This window comes from Danio aesculapii, chromosome 8 (genome assembly GCF_903798145.1).
Source record: "Danio aesculapii chromosome 8, fDanAes4.1, whole genome shotgun sequence".
Classification (NCBI taxonomy): Eukaryota; Metazoa; Chordata; class Actinopteri; order Cypriniformes; family Danionidae; genus Danio; species Danio aesculapii.
The window spans coordinates 53765783-53787449 of NC_079442.1; the positions used below are offsets into that span (position 1 = coordinate 53765783).

Here is a 21667-nt window from a genome sequence, read left to right on the forward strand (position 1 = left end):
ACAGGCGTCACTTTAAAAATGCACAGATCTAGCGTTATAATGAAACTATTCGATTGCTTTCCTAACTGTTTATACCCATTTAAGACAAAATAAGTTGTGTTTGAAAGAAAACCCAACAAGATCGACATCTTTAGATGTTATTATTATTAATTATGTGTGTATGTCTGTTCAAACATGCACCCAAACCCCAGACTTTCGTCAGTTTATCACTATGGAGTGCGTCAGCTGACAGTCACGCACTGCTATATGACTGTTTTGAGGATTGCATAGGAGATATTTACATTAGATATCGCCTACGCTGTTGTTATCTATTGGATAGAATTCGTCAATAGAGCCGCCATTTTAGTACAGGGTAGCGCTCCTTTGAATTGAATGTGGAACCAAGGTGCAGTGGAGGACTGTGGCCATCCAGAACCAGAGCTATATAAACATATATACATATGATCGGGAGTTTTCCCGCTGGTCAGTATGCAAATATTTATCTAAATTAGGAAAATTATAATTGTACATCACTTTTCTACATCGATGGATAAGTGACCGCACGGCCACAGCTGACAAAGAGTGTGTGTTTGTGTGTATGGAAATGTATTATCCTCCCTCCCTGTTAGATTTGGTCTAATCCATGTCCTGAAACACCCCCCCCCCCTCTCCTGCTTTCACTTCTCCTTCTAACAGAGGGAGCGATTCGTTTGTGAATGAAACTCCGTGTATGAACGACTCGCCTGAACCATTGATCTCTGTCTCAATGTGCTCATCCACCTTTCTGATCTAAATGGTTTATAACATTTGCAGTATTCAGTAATTTAGGGTGGACAGTCTGCACATTGAGGCGCAGGCACTGTTATTATCAGGCACCCTTATAAGTTACTTCAAAACTAGCCGTTACTTCACTTAGCAGACAATAATACAAGTTTCTGGCACCACAGCGTCTTGTTGTCATATTTCATTTACATTGTGTACTGGCTTTATTCAACTAAACTAGCATAAGCCTATCTGTTATCTAGTTTATATCTAGTTTAAACATCTATGGAGAGATGCAACTTGCAAAAAGAAAAACTGTTTGCTTATTTATTTATTGAACATTTCTTTGATGATTCTCAAGCATTTTTCTTAATCTGTAGTTCCTAATCTGTGATTTTCTAAGTGTTAAACTTGTGCAGATAATTGATACTGAAATGTGAAAGATATCATTTAAAATCTAAAATGAAAGTCCTAAAATCGCTCACTGACTTCCATTTTCTTTTCTTTCATTATTGTTATTAAATAAACATAATTGATTATGTACAAATACTGAAGTAAAACACAAACAGGTAAACAAAGTAAAGTAGTTTGAACAAAATAAGCATCTACACTACCTAACAAAAGTCTTGTCTTCATGTTTTAGGAGCAGCAGAGAATAACTTGACTTCTAGTTGATCATTTGGTATCAGAAGTGTCTTATATGAAAGGTAAAGGCCTCTAGATGACGCTTATTTGAGCACAATAAAATCTGATCATGCCTTGATTATGACTGATTTCATTAGGACAGTAAGGTCTGACTCTGCTTAGACTAAAGTCTGCTCACTGAACCTTCAATAATGTCCAGTATAGAATATGTGCTCATGCTGCAGTGGAAACAGAATGAATATTGTGTCTGACTCCATCATGAGCTTGGAGGACTGCATCCATACATCTCTGACATGACTCAAATCACTGATTAATAAAGTCATCTGGAATGGCAAAGAAAGCCTTCTTGCAGGACTCCCAGAGTTCATCAAGAGTCTTTGTGTTCATCTTCAACGCCTCCTCCTTCATCTTACCCCAGACGTGCTCAATAATGTTCATGTCTGGTGACTGGGCTGGCCAATCCTGGAGCACCTTTGCTTTCAGGAGCTTTGATGTGGAGGCTGAAGTATGAGAAGGAGCGCTATCCTGCTGGAGAATTGTCCCTCTCCTGTGGTTTGTAATGTAATGGGCAGCACACATGTCTTGATACCTCAGGCTGTTGATGTTGATCATCCACTCTGCAGATCTCTCGCACGCCCCCATACTGAATGTAGATCCCAAACCATGATTTCTCCTTCACCAAACTTGACTGATTTCTGTGAGGATCTTGGTCCATGTGGGTTCCAGTAGGTCTTCTGCAGTATTGGTGATGATCGGGATGCAGATCAACAGATGATCCAGCAGAGAAATCCACCTTCTGACACTTTTACACATCATCAACTAGAAGTCAGGTTAGTATTTGCTGCTCTTACAACTGAGATCCAGCACAAGACTTTTGTCAGGTAGTGTAATTATGATTTTAATACTGCTAATATAACATAATTAAATTGGTAATCAGGCTAAACACTAAATCTTATAAAGAATATATATATATATAAATCACAACAAGAAGGTAGCTGTTTCAAGTGCTGGCTGGGTCAGTTGGTGTTTCTGTGTGGAGTTTGCATGTTCTCCCCGTGTTGGCGTGGGTTTCCCTCACAGTCCAAACACATGCGCTATAGGGGAATTGATCAACTAAATTGGCCATTGTGTGTGTGTGTGTGTGTTTGTGAATGAGTGTGTATGGGTGTGTATGACCTTACTAGCGACCTAGTAGCGATACCTACTGTGTCAACCTATTTTCTTGTTAGTTTTCTCTTTTAATTTAGCATTTTTGTGATTCATTTTTAAAAATTGGTGTGAATTTAATTTCTGCTAGATTCTGATTAGATCCTCTCATGTGATCAGTCTCTGTAGATTTATATATAATCCTTTATTGACACCTTTACTAGATGATAAAATGTTTATTTCACATGTAATAATATTAGTAAATAAATAAAAAGTTTATTTATTGTAATTTCACAGATTTTTGTTTCAATTTGATGTATTTTTAATTTAATAAATTGTTTTATTATTTCTTAAAATGGCGACGCGGTGGCACAGTGGGTAGCACATTTCGCCTCACAGCAAGAAGATTGCTGGTTCAAGCCTCGGCTGGGTCAGTTGGTGTTTCTGTGTGGAGTTTGCATGTTCTCCCCGTGTTGGCGTGGGTTTCCTCCGGGTGCTCCGGTTTCTTCCTCAAGTCCAAACACATGTGGTACAGGTGAATTGGGATATGCTAAAATTGACCGTAGTGTATGAGTGTGAGTGAGTGTGTATGGGTGTTTTACAGAGATGGGTTGCGGCTTGAAGGGCATCCTCTGCGTAAAACATGCGCAGGATAAGTTGGTGGTTCATTCCGCTGTGACGACCCCAGATTAATAAAGGGACTAAGCCAAAAAGAAAATGAAAGAATAAATGAATGAGTATTTCTTAAAATGATTTGTTATTGTAATATGATATGTCTTCGTGTCTTTGCATGGATTAAGTGCCTTTACTATTTGCTGAAATGTTGCATTTTTATTTCACACCTAATGCTACATTTTTATTTAATTTGTAATATTTATTATAAATATTTATTTATTTGTAAAAAATTATAATATTTATTCATTGTAATTTCACAGACGAATTTTTATTTTGATGTATTTTTAATTTAGTTTTAGTTTCTATTATTTCTTAAAATGATTTATTCTAATAATTCTCCGTGTTTTTTGTGTCTGGATGTAATAATTTATGATTCCCTTTATGCTGAAATGTAAATTTATTTCATTCCTAATACTGCATTTTAATTTATTTCTAATATTTTTAACAATTATTTTATTTTAAAATCATAATATTTATTCATCTTCATTTCACAGGTTTACATTTTAAAAATGTTTATTTAATTTTTTTTTGTTTTATTTCATTCATTCATTCATTCATTTTTTTTCAGTCCCTTATTAATCTGGGGTTGCCACAGCGTAATGAACCCCCAACTTATCCAGCACATGTTTTAAGCAGCGATTGCCTTCCAGCTGCAGCTGGGAAACATCCACACACATCCATTCACACACTCATACACTACAGCCAATGTAGTTAATCAGTTCCCCTATAGCGCATGTGTTTGGACTGTGGGGGAAACCCACACCACCACAGGGAGAACATGCAAACTCCACACAGAAACACTAACTGACCCAGCCGGGACTCGAACCAGCGACCTTCTTGTGTGAGTGCTACCCACTGCGCCACCATGCAGCCGCTTTTGTTTTATTAATTTATTATAACTGAGCATTTTTCTGATTTACATATTTTTGGTGAGATTTACATTTCTTTATCTTATATTGTATAGAGATCCTCCCCTTGTCACGGATTGGCCAGGCTCTTCCACCAGCATCATGCAACGATCACCGTCACCTGAGTATTAACCACGCACAGCTGCACCCAATCACTTCCATTCACTATTTAAGCACACACCTCACTTCAGTCAGTGTCCGGTCTCGTTCCCACGAAGCGGACTCATAGCGAGTACCTCCTGGTAGTCACTATCACATTTATCCAATCTCTTGAACTTACCTGATCTCTGTTTCGTTCCAGTCTGTCCAGTGTTCCCGGTGTCCTGTCTATATTGAGTGTGTCGTCAGTCTGTCTTCCCCGCAAGCCCTCTGGTGTGTGCATTCGGTCTCCCTCTGTGTCTGTCATCCATCCTGCTCTGAAGAAGGAATATCAGCCCAACCAAACAACCATTACATTCCCATTGTTATCCTTTTGTGCTCCGCTACTGAAATAAACCTCTTTCATCATTTACTCACCTAACTTGTCCGTCTGCTTCCCTAACAGAAGACCGGACCTTACAACAATCAACAGTATGAGCACTTCCGATCCCATTCAGGAGTTGGTGGACTCGATGAAGAGAGTTCTATTGTCTGCTACTCCACTTCCCGAAGCACCACCAGCACCGAGCACTTCTTCACCGTCCACCCACTCATCCAGTCCCATGGCTCGACCAGCGCCCTACTCTGGCGGGGCGGAGGAGTGCAATGGCTTCCTATTACAATGTTCTCTGATATTCACCATGCAACCAGAGTTATATCCCACAGATCGGTCCAAAATTGCATTCATCATCTCCCTTCTCTCTGGGTCGGCTCTACGGTGGGCTGAGACCATCTGGCAGCAAGCTGGGCCGGTAACCAATTCCATTCATACCTTTACCAAATATTTCAAGGAGGTCTTTGGTCGTGCAGATGAAGAAGTAGCAGCCGGAGAACAATTATATCACCTGAAGCAGGGAGCCATGTCCACCCAGGACTATGCGCTCCGGTTTCGTACTCTGGCTGCTGCTAGTGGATGGAATGAGCGATCTCTCCTAACCACTTACCGGCTCGGCTTGGAGCCCAACCTGAGGTTACAACTGGCAGCCCTCGACGATACCATGGGGTTGGAAAAATTCATCCAACAATCACTTCGATGTTCTGATCGTCTGAAGGTATACCAGCATGACATACCATCAATATCACAAGCACTCCTTCGTCCGCCAGAGCCAGTCGTCCCTCCAGAACCAGAACCTATCATCGTCGAATCTGGTAGACTAACGATTAATGAGCGACAGAGGAGGCTGACCCGGGGTTTGTGCATGTACTGTGGTGCCGAAGGACATGTCAGGCTAGACTGTCCCATTCGTCCAGTACGTTCCTTGGTGAGTGTGTTCAGTTCACCCATTGAAAAAATGCACCCTCTCACCACCAATGTTCAGTTAACTGCCCATTCTGTCTCTATTTCAGTCACGGCCCTCATCGACTCCGGGTCAGCTGGAAATTTCATCTCGCACGCCCTCTGTCGCCGCCTCCAGCTCCACACCGAAGCCTCGACGCACGTCTACCAGATTCAACCTATAACCAATGATATCCATTCTCAGGCACGTATTCATCGTAAATGTGAACCCGTCACTCTCCAAGTGGGTTTACTTCATAAGGAAGAAATTCAATTTCTGGTTCTGGAGGGAGCATCAATGGACATCATCCTAGGGCGCCCGTGGCTGGTGAAGCATGATCCCATCCTCTCTTGGGGCACCGGAGAAATCAAGAGATGGGGTAAAGAATGTGTCTCCAGCTGTTTTCCCGATCTACCCTTGCAGATCCAGAGACCCCTAACTGTATACGTCTGTTGAAAGTCCAGTCGAGAAACGATCCATCCAGATCCCGAAGATCTACTCCTCATACGAGGACGTATTTTGCCCCAAGAGAGCTTCCCAGCTACCTCCACATCGGCCATGGGACTGCGCCATCGACCTGATTCCAGATGCTCCTATGCCCAGAGGTAGGATCTACCCGTTGTCCCTTCCGGAAACTAAGGCCATGGAGGAGTACATTCAGGATGCTCTGAGTCAGGGGTATATTCGCCAGTCCACATCACCCGCGGCCTCAAGCTTCTTCTTCGTGGCCAAGAAGGATGGAGGGCTGCGGCCATGTATAGATTACCGAGTTCTGAACCAAAGCACCATCAAATTTAGGTATCCACTTCCTCTCGTCCCTGCGGCCCTGGAACAACTCCGATCCGCCAGGGTATTTACCAAGCTGGACCTCCGCAGCGCATACAATCTGGTACGAATACGCGAGGGGGACGAATGGAAGACGGCATTTGTGACCCCTACTGGGCACTACGAGTACCTGGTCATGCCCTATGGTCTGGTCAACGCCCCCTCCGTATTCCAGAACTTCATACACGAAGTCCTCCGGGAGTTCCTCCATATCTCCGTCATCGTCTACATTGATGATATCCTGATTTACTCCCGGAGTGAGGCCGAACATCGCCACCACGTTGCGGAGGTCCTACAAACCTTAAGGAAACACAAATTGTATCTCAAGGCTGAGAAGTGTTCATTTCATTTACCATCTGTTCAGTTCCTCGGATACATCATTGATCGACAAGGGGTTCGCATGGACGAGGGGAAGGTCACTTCCGTCATCTCCTGGCCTGAACCGAAAACCATTAAAGAACTCCAACGATTCCTAGGGTTTGCCAATTTCTATCGACGGTTTATCCACAACTACAGTCTTATCACCGCTCCGCTCACCAACCTTCTAAAGAATCAACCCAAAACGCTATCCTGGCCACCCGAAGCAGCCGCAGCCTTCCAAAGCCTCAAGAAGTCCTTCACGCAGGCTCCACTCCTGACTCACCCCAATCCCGACTTACCTTTCGTGGTCGAAGTGGATGCATCGACCACCGGAGTAGGAGCCATCTTGTCCCAGCTCCATGGTAATCCCTCACTACTCCATCCATGCGCCTACTTCTCCCGTAAGCTCAGCCCGGCGGAAAAGAACTATGACATCGGGAACCGTGAACTTCTAGCCATCAAGCTCGCCCTGGAGGAGTGGTGACACTGGTTGGAGGGAGCTAAACACCCATTCCAGGTGATTACCGACCATAAAAACTTACAGTACCTGAAAGAGGCGAAAAGACTCTGTCCTCGTCAAGCCCGGTGGTCCTTATTCTTCTCCAGATTTCAGTTCTCCATATCATATCGACCAGGATCCAAAAACATCCGGGCGGATGCACTCTCCAGAATCCATGACCAACAGGAAACAAGTGAGACCCCGGCCAATATCCTCCCAGATCAGATCACTGTCTGTCCCATCACCTGGTCTGCTCCAACAGTTGTCGCCACCCCAGAGTCCAGAACTCCGCCGGGCTGTCCCCCCAATCGACGCTTCATCCCTGAAAATCAACGGGTAGATCTCATTCACTCCAGTCATACCTCTCTGGGCACAGGGCATCCCGGGGCCAACAACACCCTCTCGCTGCTATCCCAACGCTTCTGGTGGCCGAACATGGCGAGGGATGTGAGGAGATACATCCAAGGCTGTAGAGAATGTGCCATGTCAAAGAGTCCTCGTCATCTACCTGCAGGAAAACTCCATCCCTTGCCCATCCCAAACCGCCCCTGGTCACACCTAGGAGTTGACTTCATGACAGACCTCCCATCGTCTGAAGGTAATACTTGCATTTTAGTCATTGTAGATCGATTCTCCAAATTCTGTCGTCTGATTCCTCTGAAGGGTCTACCCACAGCCCTAGAAACCGCTGAAAACCTATTTAACCATGTCTTTCGATGTTTTGGGCTACCTGAAGACATAGTCTCGGACCGAGGACCCCAATTCATCTCCAGACTATGGAAAGCCTTTTTTAGACTCCTAGGTGTGACCGTCAGCCTCTCGTCTGGCTATCACCCACAGACCAACGGCCAGACTGAGAGGAAGATTCAAGAAGTGGGGCGGTTCCTCAGGACCTTCTGTCACGGTCATCAGAACTCCTGGAGCCAGTTTCTGGGCTGGGCGGAATACGCCCAGAATTCCCTGCGGCAACCTACCACCGGACTTACGCCATTCCAGTGTATTCTGGGCTTCCAACCTCCACTCTTTCCCTGGGATGGCGAACCTTCTGATGTCCCCGCAGTGGATTACTGGTTCCGGGAGAGCGAGAGGGTCTGGGACGATGCTCATCACCATCTCCAGAGGGCAGTTCGCCGAGCCAAGGAGGTGTCAGACAAGAAGAGGATTCCTGGACCTACCTATGCTCCGGGGCAGAAAGTTTGGCTCTCCACCAGAGACATCCGCTTGCGACTGCCCTCCCGAAAACTTAGTCCCAGATTTGTTGGTCCCTTCACCATCCTGGAACAGGTCAACCCAGTCACCTATAAGTTACAGCTACCACCACAATACAGAATCCACCCCACATTCCACGTGTCACTCCTCAAACCCTTTCACGACCCTCTGATTCCCTCCACAGAGCCTGGCCATGAAGAGGAACCCCCTCTTCCACTGATTTCAGAAGAAGGGTCCATATACAAGGTCAAGGACATTCTACGGTCCCGACGTCGTGGTGGTCATCTGGAATACCTCGTAGACTGGGAAGGATATGGTCCAGAAGAGAGGTCTTGGGTCCCCAGATCCGATATATTAGATCCCGCACTCATGGAGGAGTTCCACTCCAATCACCCCGAGTTCCCAGCACCTTGTGGACGAGGTAGACCACCACGGCATCGACGGTCTAGGCCCTCAGGAGCGGGCCCTGGGGAGGGGGGTAATGTCACGGATTGGCCAGGCTCTTCCACCAGCATCACGCAACGATCACCGTCACCTGAGTATTAACCACGCACAGCTGCACCCAATCACTTCCATTCACTATTTAAGCACACACCTCACTTCAGTCAGTGTCCGGTCTCGTTCCCACGAAGCGGACTCATAGCGAGTACCTCCTGGTAGTCACTATCACATTTATCCAATCTCTTGAACTTACCTGATCTCTGTTTCGTTCCAGTCTGTCCAGTGTTCCCGGTGTCCTGTCTATATTGAGTGTGTCGTCAGTCTGTCTTCCCCGCAAGCCCTCTGGTGTGTGCATTCGGTCTCCCTCTGTGTCTGTCATCCATCCTGCTCTGAAGAAGGAATATCAGCCCAACCAAACAACCATTACATTCCCATTGTTATCCTTTTGTGCTCCGCTACTGAAATAAACCTCTTTCATCATTTACTCACCTAACTTGTCCGTCTGCTTCCCTAACACCCCTATGGTCATTCTTTTCATTTTGTGCATGTGTTTGTTAATCGTTTACAGACATCTTTACTAGTTGTGTCTAAAATGCATTTGTGTTGGTGTTTATGGAGGTGTTGTATTCTTCAGCTCCTCTCTCCGGCGTTCGGCTCTCATCTCCATTCACAAATTTGCCAATGACATCATCACACAGGTGTTGCCATGGAAACCTTCAGCCCCATCAGAGAGAGCGCAGTCATGTGACGAGCATCCACGTGTCGTGTGTAAGTCAATCCTTAATTTTTTAAAATTAATTAGCATGAAGAATAACAGAACGTTGTTATCAGATTTTACTTTGGATTGTACTTGTTTTTCCTGAGGTGGTGGTTATTTACATGGTGATTTGATTCACTGATTGTATATGCTTTTTGCACTATGTCTATATACGCATGTATGTTTGCTGCTTCCCCCTTTTTAAGTTATGTTATGTTTTTTGGATGTTGTGTAAGTTATGTTTGGTTTTTGTCTACTGGTGTTATTATTATGTGATTAATTGTGGGACCCCCTCGAAGATGAGATGGTACATCTCAAGGGGTTTATCCCAATGAATAAACATCATAACAGAGAAAGGCTTTAAAAGCTTTTTATACCAAATTACACAGAAAGACTCAATCAGCATTCACAATATTTATACAATCTTCATTAATACTACTACTAATAAATAATAAATAATAATAATACAAAAATATTCATGCTGGGCGAAAATTTATTGCATTTTAAAAGTTTGTTTTGACATAATTTATATGTGTGTGTTTGGGTCATATATATTTATTATGTATATTTAAATACACTCATGCATGCATATATTTTATTAAAAAATTATATTATATGATATTATATTATGTATGGTTTATTTTAATTTAAAAGTATTTATTAAAAAAGTTTTGTATAGTTTTATTTTTATGTGTGTGGGTTGCATATTCATAATAAATATATATATAATACACATATATTAAGTCAAAACAAACTTTACAAAAAATAACAAAAATTACGGAGGCAACGCAGTGGCGCAGTAGGTAGTGCTGTCGCCTCACAGCAAGAAGGTCGCTGGTTCGAGCCTCGGCTGGGTCAGTTGGCGTTTCTGTGTGGGTTTCCTCCGGGTGCTCCGGTTTCCCCCACAGTCCAAAGACATGCGGTGTAGGTGAATTGGGTAAGCTAAATTGTCCGTAGTGTTTGTGTGTGTGAATGAGCGTGTATGTGTTTCCCAGTGATGGGTTGCGGCTTGAACTGCATAAAACATATGCTGGATGAGTTGGCGGTTCATTCCGCTGTGGCGACCCCGGATTAATAAAGGGACTAAGCCCACAAGAAAATGAATGAATGAATAAAATGACATAAATGACAAATAAACTGAAATCAGTAGTTAATTTATTTTTGATCCACATTTTAGACATTTTGTTTATTGCAATTGTCATTATATTAATAGACATTAATACAATGTTAAAACAATGTCTATTTTTTGGCTGTATAGCTTTAATACTTATATTCCTTATTACCTGTATATTAAATTATTTTAATTTTATAAAATTATACATGCTTTTAACTATAGTCATTTTACCACATTGATTCATTCATTCATTTTCCTTCAGTTTAGTCCCTTATTTATTAAGGGTCACCACTGCGGAATGAACCACCAACTATTCCAGCATATGTTTTACACAGCCGATGCCTTTCCGGCTGCAACCCAGTACTGGAAAACCCCCATACACACTCATTCACACACATACACTACGGCCAGTTTAGTTCATCAATTCCCCTATAGCACATGTGTTTGGACTGTGGGGGAAACCGGAGCACCTGGAGGAAACCCACATCAACACGGGGAGAACATGCAAACTCCACACAGAAACACCAACTGACCCGGCCGGGACTCAAATTAGCAATCTTCTTCCTGTGAGGCCACAGTGCTGACCACTGAGCCACCATGCCGCCACACACATTTAAAATAATTTAAAAATAGTATTTACTGCTCTTTTTCTGTATTTTTTAGTCAAATATAATAACTCTGCAATGCCTCTAAATGCTGAAAGTTGTTCTGTGGATGTGTTTTATTGTGTTGCGTTTGTTTGTGCAGGTGTGTTCTGTCTGATGGCCACTAGAGGTCCTCACATGCTTTGATAAGAATATTGACAACAACAGTAACAACAGCAATAATCCACCACCAGCAATGTTGCAGCACTCATTTATTTCTCATATAAAACAGCACCAGTGTTTATTTGACATTTCATTCAGAGTTAAATTTGAATAAATTTTTACAATAATTTTCATTTTCGAACATACTTGTTTAAAATTTTAATGTCCTGTTATATTTTATTTACCTTTTAATTCATTTGTTCGTCCTTTCTAAATAATTAATGATTTAAAAAAGTATAAAAAATGTAAAAACAAAAGATACGATAACAATAATAATAATATAATGATAATACACAAATGAACTCGATAACTCAAAACTCAACAAATAAACATATTATAAAATAATGTCCATCAATTCAACAAGAGTCAAATTTAACATTGCTGTAAATACGTGCTGTGCAATTGTTTATATTTAAAGTTCACTGAATGTCTTAAAACTACTCATTTATTCATGTATTTTTGCAATTGTTTTCAGTTTTTAATGAGTATTTCATGTCATTTTTCTTTCTAATTAATAAATATAAAAAATGCATAAAAATACAACAATAATAATACATAAATGAACTAAAAACAAGTACACTTAACATAATATCCATCACTTAAACAAGTCATATGTGGTATTTATAAAAAAAAATTGCCATTTTTACATTTAAAGTTAAACTACAAACTATAACACTACAATACTTTTATAGCAGTTTTATTATTATTTTATTATTTTTGAAATAAGCATTTACTTTTCTGTTTATTTTTCTGCTTTAACAATCTTTAAAATATCGTCCATCAGTTCAACAACTCAAATTTAACATTGCTGTGAACACATCTTTTGCATTTTTGTGAATTTAAAGGGCCCATAGTTGACCTCTTTATTATGATTTAATATTAATATTCTGGTTGTTCTGAGTGTGCCAGTTTAGCTTCAGTTTAAAACACAATTCAGATTGTTTTATTATAATGTGTTAAAAAGTGTCATGTTGGGGGCGTGTCCACAGCTCGCTGATTTAGGGGTGTGTTGCTTCACATGTAGATTAGTTTCAGCTTCCCGCCCAACGTAACAAGGGGGCGGGGCCATGAGCTCACCCGCTCTGCTTTTGCAACAGAGTCTGACAGGCAGACTGAGAGAAGGAGCAGGAGTGAGAGGTTCACCATTCAGTCTTACATGTACGACTCTGACACAGACCAAGCAGAGAGTACAAAATCATTTGTGTCTTTGTACAGTTTTACAGCCAACTGTGTGCTAGTTTCAAGTGCCGAGCTTGTACACAGAAACTAATAACCACGCACACTGAATTAACTTTGACTGAGGCACCGGATGCACCGCTCGAAGCTGCGACACGGCACACCAGACACTCTCTGTGGCGCGGCAGATACATGAAGTGTCCCGAATCGTCGCGCCACGCATTTTTGAATTGTAAACATAGGTTTCTGCAGCGGTCCGCGGCGCCCAGCCGTCGACTTGAGTGTATCCTGATAGAAACCGATGTTTAGAATTGTAAAACGCATGCTAGTTAAGATCACAGGGAGCTTCTGGGATCGCGAGAAATGCAAACGGCTGAAGTATAAGGTAGACTCAATGAGAAGTACACATGTTTGCAAACCTACCTAAAGACACAACCAATAATTCCGATTAGAGCGATAATGTGGAGAATATTGATCTTGTGTTGAGCCCAATGAGCCTTGCATCTAAAAATAGAGCTAGCGTGTTCCTTTAGTGATATCGCTTCGACTCACGCTGAAAATGGCGGACGTGAATCAACAAACTGAGGATATGATGACACGCCTGTCAATCAATATTGGTGGGAGGGGGGACCGCTCTCCTACGTCAAGTAGCGGTCGATTTGAAAACCGCTCCAATTGGTCCACCGTTTTTTATGTTGTTAAATTGAAAAAAAAAAAGCACTGGGTGTGTTTATATCACCCCAATATGACGCTCTATACACCATACATGCACATATGTCTGTCCAAACAGCTTGAAAAGTAGATTTTTTACCATAGGTGCCCTTTAAAGTAACTAACTGTTTTAAATTTATTAAATTTGTTTAATTTATTAATATATTTGAGAAATTAATTGAGTTTTAATGAGTATTTCATTGTCATCTTTAGTTCTCTTTAGTTTCATTTATTTCTCCTTTCTAAATAATATAAAAAATCCATACAAAAAAATCCATAAAATTCGATGATAATAATGCATAAATTGAAGAGAGAAAAACTACAATAAAATATTCTTTAACAAAAGTCACATTTGGCATTTTAATAAAAATGAAAATGCCATTTTTACATTTAAAGTTTACTAAACATTAAAAATGTACATTAATTATTTTTCTAGCACGTTTTATTATTGTTATTTTATTGTTTTTTAATCGAGTATGTACTTTTCTATTTGTGTTTCTGCTTTAACAATCCAGCACCAAACATTTATTCTATTATAAAAACAGCACCGAAAATTATAGTATAAAAATAAAAGGAACAACATTATTATTTACAGTTAAAGTCAAAATTACTCGCCCTCCTGTCAGATATTTAATCTTTTTCAAAAATTTCCCAAATGATGTTGAACAGAGCAAAGACATTTTCACAGTAATTCCTATAATATTTATCTATTCAGGAGAAAGTCTTATTTCTTTTAGTTTGGCTAGTTTTAAATTTTTAAATAAATATTTACATGCAATATTATTAGCCCCTTAAGCAATATTAGTTTTGGTATCCAGAACAAACCACTGTTATACAATGACTTGCCTAATTACCCTAACTTTACCCTAGTTAAGCCTTTAAATGTCACTTTGAGCTGAATACTAGTGTCTTGAAGAATATCTAGTCTAATATTATGTGGTCATGGCAAAGAGAAAAGAAATCAGTTATTATAAATGAGTTATTAAAACTATTATGATTAGAAATGTCAGAATTATGCGCCCTCTTGTTAAATTTAGGCAAGTCATTGTATAACAGTGGTTTGTTCTGGAGACAAAACTAATATTGCTGAAGGGGCTAATAATATTGACCTTAAAATGGGTTTAAAACAATTAAAATCTGCTTTTATTCTAGCTGAAATAAAACAAATAAGACTTTCTCCAGAAGAAAAAATATTAGAGGAAATACTGTGAAAAATTCCTGAATCTGTTCAACATCATTTGGACAATATTTGAGAAAGAAATTCACAGGATAACTAATAACTGTGTCTTGAGCTGTATTTATGCACAGGCCGGAGTGGCAGGTTCTAGAGCTCATAGTAGTCCAGATGAGCACCTGACGGATATTGGTCGTCCAGCAGGAGCTTCATGAGTTTTGCTCCGGATTCTTCACAGGACAGAAGCTGACCGTCAGAAAACATGGAGGAGAAAGAGCGCCGCAGCTCCACATTACCTGAAAAACAGCGCGCCTGCAGCTGCATGTCAGTGTCCAGAGGCCCTGCACACACAATTGATTGATTAATTGATTGATTGATTGATTGATTGATTGATTCATTCATTTATTTATTTATTTATTTAATGCAGTCTTTATTTTTAATATTGCATGCTCTTTAAGTAATAACATGTTTTATTCTATGTTTAAACATGTATTTCTTTCAGATTTTTAACAATACATGGATTCTACATTTTAATATTGCATGCTCAATTAATTAATCATGTTTAATTGTATTTTTAAATGTCTATTTCTTTGTCATTTTTAATATTATTTGCATTACTTGCGTTCTAATTAATTAATAACATGTTTAATTTCAGTATTTAAGTATTTCTTTCTAATTTTTAATATTACATGGATTCTATATTTAAATATTGCACGCTCGATTAATTAATGACATGTTTTATTTTACTTTTAAATGATTATTTCTTTGTAATTTTTAATATTACATGGAATCTTTATTTTAATAATGCATGCTCATTAATTAATTAATAACATGTTTTATTTTATTTTTAGGGCAGCATTTCTTTGTTATTTTGTTATTGTTGGTTTAATATTACATCATTCTATATTTTGATAATCCATAATGTCCATTTCTTTGTCATTTTTAACATAACATCATTCTTTATTTTAATATTGCATGCTCTAATTAAGTAATAACATGTTTAATTTTTTTAAGTCAGCATTTTTAAAGTCATTTTATTATTCTTTGTTTAATATTACATTTTACAATATTGTCATTTTTAATATTACATCATTTTATATTTATCCATGCTCATTAATTAATTAATAACGTGTTTAATCTATTTTTATGTCAGCATTTATTAGTCTTTTTATTATTCTTGGTTTAATATTACACCATTCTATATTTTTATAATCCATGCTCATTAATTAATTAATAACATGTTTAATTCTATTTTAAAACAAGTATTTCTTTCTCATTTTTAACAATACATATATTCTACATGTAATATTGCATGCTCAATTCATTAATAATTAATGTATTTTTTTAAATGTCATTTTAATGATTCATCATTCTTTATTTTAATATTGCATGCTCAATTAATTAATAACATGTTTAATTGCATTTTTAAATGTCTATTTCTTTGTCATTTTAATATTACATGCAATCTTTATTTTAATATTGCGTGCTCATTAATTAATTAATAACATGTTTCATTTTATTTTTTAGGTCAGCATTTCTTTGTCATTTTATTATTCATTATGTCATTTTACAATATTGTCATTTTTAATATTACATCATTCTATATTTATCCCTGCTCATTAATTAATTAATAACATGTTATTTGATATTAAACAAGTATTTTTCTCATTTGTAATATTACATGGATTCTATATTTTAATATTGCGTGCTCAATTAATGAATAATATGTTTACAGACCTGTAGCCAGCCTGGTGAAAGGGCTGGTTTTTTTTTTCCTCCAATAGTGGACCTTTTTGCAGTTTTACGTCTCATTTTTATTTAATTTTGAGATATAAATGCTACATTTTAGTGACATTTTAAGCAATATTTTTTAGCTGGATTAGCTTAGAGGGTCATCATAACCACACTTTTTTATATACCAAAAACATTTCCAAAAGATTTATAATAAAGAAATGTGAAATAATACTAATTTTTAAAATACATATTTATTACATCATATATCATTAGGAAAAACTAGAAATCTATTAAAGTTTTAAATTAAAATTAGTCATTTGTATTGTCTATTGTCATTTATTGTGCAAATTTCTGGCCAGCACATTCAACTTTCTTTAGTCAGAATTTGGTCAATTGAATATAAAATAATTAAAACATAATAATAATAATAATAATAATAATATTAATAATAATAATAATGTAGAGCTTTACAATTGTTCTAGTCTCTCAACTATCAAAAAGCACATTTGAAAATTCATGGATAACAACAATAGCCAAATTAGTACGGTCCGCTTTTGGTGCTTCACACCTTTTTATTGCTCTTTTTTTGTTTCAGGAATAAACTCCAAGATTTAAAATAAAAGTGACCTGTAAAATGTTTTCTCTGTTTAATAACAATGCAGTAGTGAAAGATGACTTCTCATACGGCAGATTGTAAAATGAAAATATTTGTTAGGATTGGCTAAAACTGAAATGACAGCCAACAGAGAATTCCACTTGGTCTTAAAGTCTTTTTCAATGGGTTATTTTCACCATTTATGATGACATAGCAGTCAAAATAGGATAATTGAGCTCATGTATGGGACAAATTCTGGACATTTGTCAGTGAGGGGTAGGTCGTCTGAACCACCCGAACCCCTCCGGGCTACAGGCTTGGTTTAATTGTATTTTTAAATGTCTATTTTTTTGTAATTTTTTTATATTACATCATTCTTTATTTTAATATCACATGCTCATTAGGTAATAACATGTTTTATTTGACTTTTAAATTATTATTTCTTTATAATTTTACTTTTAAAATTTTAATATAACATGCATATCTATGTTTTCAATAATCAATGCTTATGATTTCATTAATAACATGCTTTATTCTATTTTTAACCAAGTATTTCTTTGTCATTTTTAATATTACATAGATTCTACATTTAATATTGCACGCTCATTAAGTAATAACATGTTTTATTTTACTTTTAAGTCTGCTCATCTTTGTTATTTTAGTATTCGTTGTTTAATATTGCATCATTCTATATTTTAACAATCCCAGCGTATTAATTTATTAAAACATGTTTTATTCTATTTATAACAAGATTTTTTTTTTCAAAATTTTATTACTGCATGTTCAATTAAATAATAGTTTCTTTGGATTTTTAAATGTCTATTTCTTTGCATTTTTTGATGTTGCATCATTCTTTATTTTAATAATGCATGCTCATTAATTAAGTAATAACATGTTTAATTTTACTTTTAAATTACTATTTCTTTATAATTTCACTTTTCAAATTAGTAATATTACATGCACTCTGTTTTAATAATCTATGCTCATTAATTAATTAATCGCATGTTTAATTTTATTTTTAAACATGTATTTCTTTCTAATTTGTAATATTACATGGATTCTATATTTTAACATTGCATGCTCAATAAATAATAACATGTTTAATTGTATTTTTAAATGTCTGTTTCTTTGTCATTTTTCATATTACATCATTCTTTATTTTAATATTGCGTGCTCATTAAGTAATAACATGTTTAATTTTACTTTTAAGTCCGCTCATCTTTGTCATTTAATTATTCTTTGTTTAATATTACATCATTCTATATTTTAATAATCTATGCTCATTGATTCATTAACATGTTTTCTAGTTTTAAACAAGTAATTCTTTCTTATTTTTACAATACATATATTCTACATTTTAATATTGCATGCTCATTAATTAATAATAGGTTTAATTGTATTTAAATGTCTATTTCTTTATCTTATTACTTTTAAATTTTTTAATATTACATCATTCTATATTTATATGCTCATTAATTAATTAATAACATGTTTTATTCTGTTTTTAAACAAGTATTTCTTTCTCATTTTTAATAATACATGGATTGAACATTTTAATATTGCATGCTCAATCAATTAATAATTGTATTTTTAAATGTCTATTTCTTTCACATTTTTAATATTGCATCATTCTTTATTTTAATATTGCATGCTCATTAATTAATTAATAATATGTTTAATTGTATTTTTAAATTACTTTCTTTGCAATTTTACTTTGCTATATTTTAATATTGCATGCTCAATAATTATTTGATAACCCATTTTATTACATTATATTTTATTATAATTATTATAATTATTATTATTATTATTATTAATAATAATAATATAATAATAATAATAAGTATAATAATAATAACAATAACAATAATAATAAGTATAATAATAATAATAACAATAATAATAATAATAATAACAATAATAATAATAATAATAATAATAATAATAATTATTATTATTATTATTATTATTATTATTATTATTATTATTGATCATGTGTGTGTCTCTCACCAGGGGCGTAGCTGAGCACTCTGACGTCGGGCTCCTCCTCCGCCAGCACCCTGAACATCATGTCTCGGGCCGCTTTCCCCGTGCAGTACAGCACCCATGAGGGGAAGGGCTTGAGGGCGCACAGAGAGCTGATGTTGACCACCGTCCTGCGCAGACCGACCGCTGGAGGAAACGCCTGCAGGAGCCCCGCCGTCAGACTCAACACACCGCTCACATTCAGAGCCAGATACCGGGACACTTCACACGGGTCAGTGAAGCTCACAGCACAGCGGGACACGTCACCCAGAGATGCTACACACACATATACATGCATGTAAATATACACACACACACACACACACACTTCAGATAGGTCAGTGAAGCAAACAACACACTCAGAGATGCTGAACACACACACACACACACACACATTCATTTTCCTTAAGCTTAGTGTCTGATTATCAGGGGTTGCCACAGCGGAATGAACCACTAACTATTCCAGCATATGTTTTACACAGCGGATGCCCTTCTAGCTGCAACCCAGTACTGGAAAACACCCATACACACTCATACACTACGGCCAGTTTAGTTAATCAATTCCCCTATAGTGCATGTGTTTGGACTGTGGGGGAAACCGGAGCACCCGGAGGAAACCCACGCCAACGCCAACTGATCAAGCCGGGACTCGAACCAGCAACCTTCTTGCTGTGAGGTGACAGTGTTAACCACTGAGCCACCGTGACGCCCATACATTTGATTATTTTTTTCACAGTACAAGCAATGTATAGATGAATACACACATAAATAAATGTAAGTACACACACACTCACACACTGCGCACACATATACAAGTATAACGCTCACCTGCGTTGTTGATGATCAGCAGATGCTCTATATCAGTGATCAGAGTGTTTCTGGTCTCCTGTATGGTCTTCTGCACACCGTCGGGCTCCTGCAGATCGGCCTGCACACACCGCACGTCCAGCTGCAGATCAGTGTGTGCCGCGTGCAGACTCACGATGTCCTGCTTCAGCTGGTTGAGCTGGTCTGCGGTTCGGGACACCAGCAGCAGGACGGAGCGCGGCTTCAGTAAACAGCTGATCTGCAGAGCCAGCGTCCGGCCGTAGCCTTTCGACGCTCCGGTGACCACACACACCGCACGGCCCAGATCCCTGCGCTCGCTGCACAACACACTCTCCATCTTCACACACACTCTGATGATGATGGAGATCTGATGATGAGAGAGGAGCTTTATATGCTGAGGAACTGATGGATTAGACACACACACACACAGACACACACAACACACAACAGAGCTTTGATGGAGCCATGCATGAGGGTGTGTGTGAAACTTGATGTGTTCTGCGATAACAAAACCTTAGACCTCATTGGAAAACTATAAATATATTTATATATATATATATATATATATATATATATATATATATATATATATATATATATATATATATATATATATATTCACTCACTGGCCACTTTATTAGGTACACCTCACTAGTACCGGGTTGGACCGACTTTTGCCTTCAGAACTGCCTTAATCCTTCATGTCAGAGATTCAACAAGCTACTGGAAATATTCCTCAGAGATTTTGCTCCATATTGACATGATAGCATCACACAGTTGCTGCAGATTTGTCGGCTGCACATCCATGATGCCAATCTTCCGTTCCACCACATCCGATGCTCTATTGAATTGAGCTCTGGTGACTGTGGAGGCCATTTGAGTACAGTGAACTCATTGTCATGTTCAAGAAATCAGTCTGAGATGATTGGTGCTTTATGACATGGTGTGTTATCCTGCTGGAAGTAGCCATCAGAAGATGGAGACACTGTGCTCATAAAGGGATGGACATGGTCAGCAACAATACTCAGGTAGGCTGTGGTGTTGACACCATGCTCAATTGGTACTAATGGACCCAAAGTGTGCCAAGAAAATGTCCCCCACACCATTACACCACCACCACCAGCCTGAACCGCTGATACAAGGCAGGATGGATCCATGCTTTCATGTTGTTGAGGCCAAATTGTGAGCCGAGCATCCGAATGTGGCAGCAGAAATGGAGACTCATCAGACCAGGCAACGTTTCTCCAATCTTCTATTGTCCAGTTTTGGTGAGCCTGTGTGAATTGTAGCCTCAGTTTCCTGTTCTTAGCTGACAGGAGCGGCACTCGGTGTGGTCTTCTGCTGCTGTAGCCCATCCGCCTCAAGGTTGGACGTGTTGTGTGTTCAGAGATGCTCTTCTGCAGACCTCGGTTGCTTATTTGAGTTACTGTTGCCTTTCTATCAGCTGGAACCAGTCTGGCCATTCTCCTCTGGCATCAACAAGGCATTTGCACCCACAGAACTGCCGCTCACTGCATATTTCCTCTTTGTCTGACCATTCTCTGTAAACCCTAGAGATGGTTGTGCGTGAAAATCCCAGTAGATCAGCAGTTTCTGAAATACTCATAGCAGCCCGTCTGGCAGCAACAACCATGCCACGTTCAGAGTCTCTTAAATCCCCTTTCTTCCCCATTCTGATGGTCGCTTTGAACTGCAGCAGATCGTCTTGACCATGTCTACATGCCTAAATGCAGTGAGCTGCTGCCATGTGATTGGCTGATTAGAAATTTGCATTAACGAGCAGCTGGATATGTCAATATGGAGCAAAATCTCTGAGGAATATTTCCAGTAGCTTGTTGAATCTATGCCATAAAGAATTAAGGCAGTTCTGAAGGCAAAAGGGG

At 38.3% G+C, this 21667-nt stretch overlaps 1 protein-coding gene across 1 annotated transcript; it reads right to left on the reverse strand.

Moving 5' to 3' along the window:
• Positions 1-11590: 11590 nt before the first annotated feature.
• Positions 11591-20132, reverse strand: sprb (sepiapterin reductase b). The gene is made up of 3 exons (XM_056464495.1): positions 19785-20132; positions 18942-19232; positions 11591-14943 (listed from the first exon to the last, which is right to left on the reverse strand). Exons 1-3 carry the CDS (start codon positions 20119-20121, stop codon positions 14753-14755), a joined length of 819 nt encoding a protein of 272 aa, XP_056320470.1. The 5' UTR covers positions 20122-20132; the 3' UTR covers positions 11591-14752.
• Between the last annotated feature and the right edge of the window lie 1535 nt (positions 20133-21667).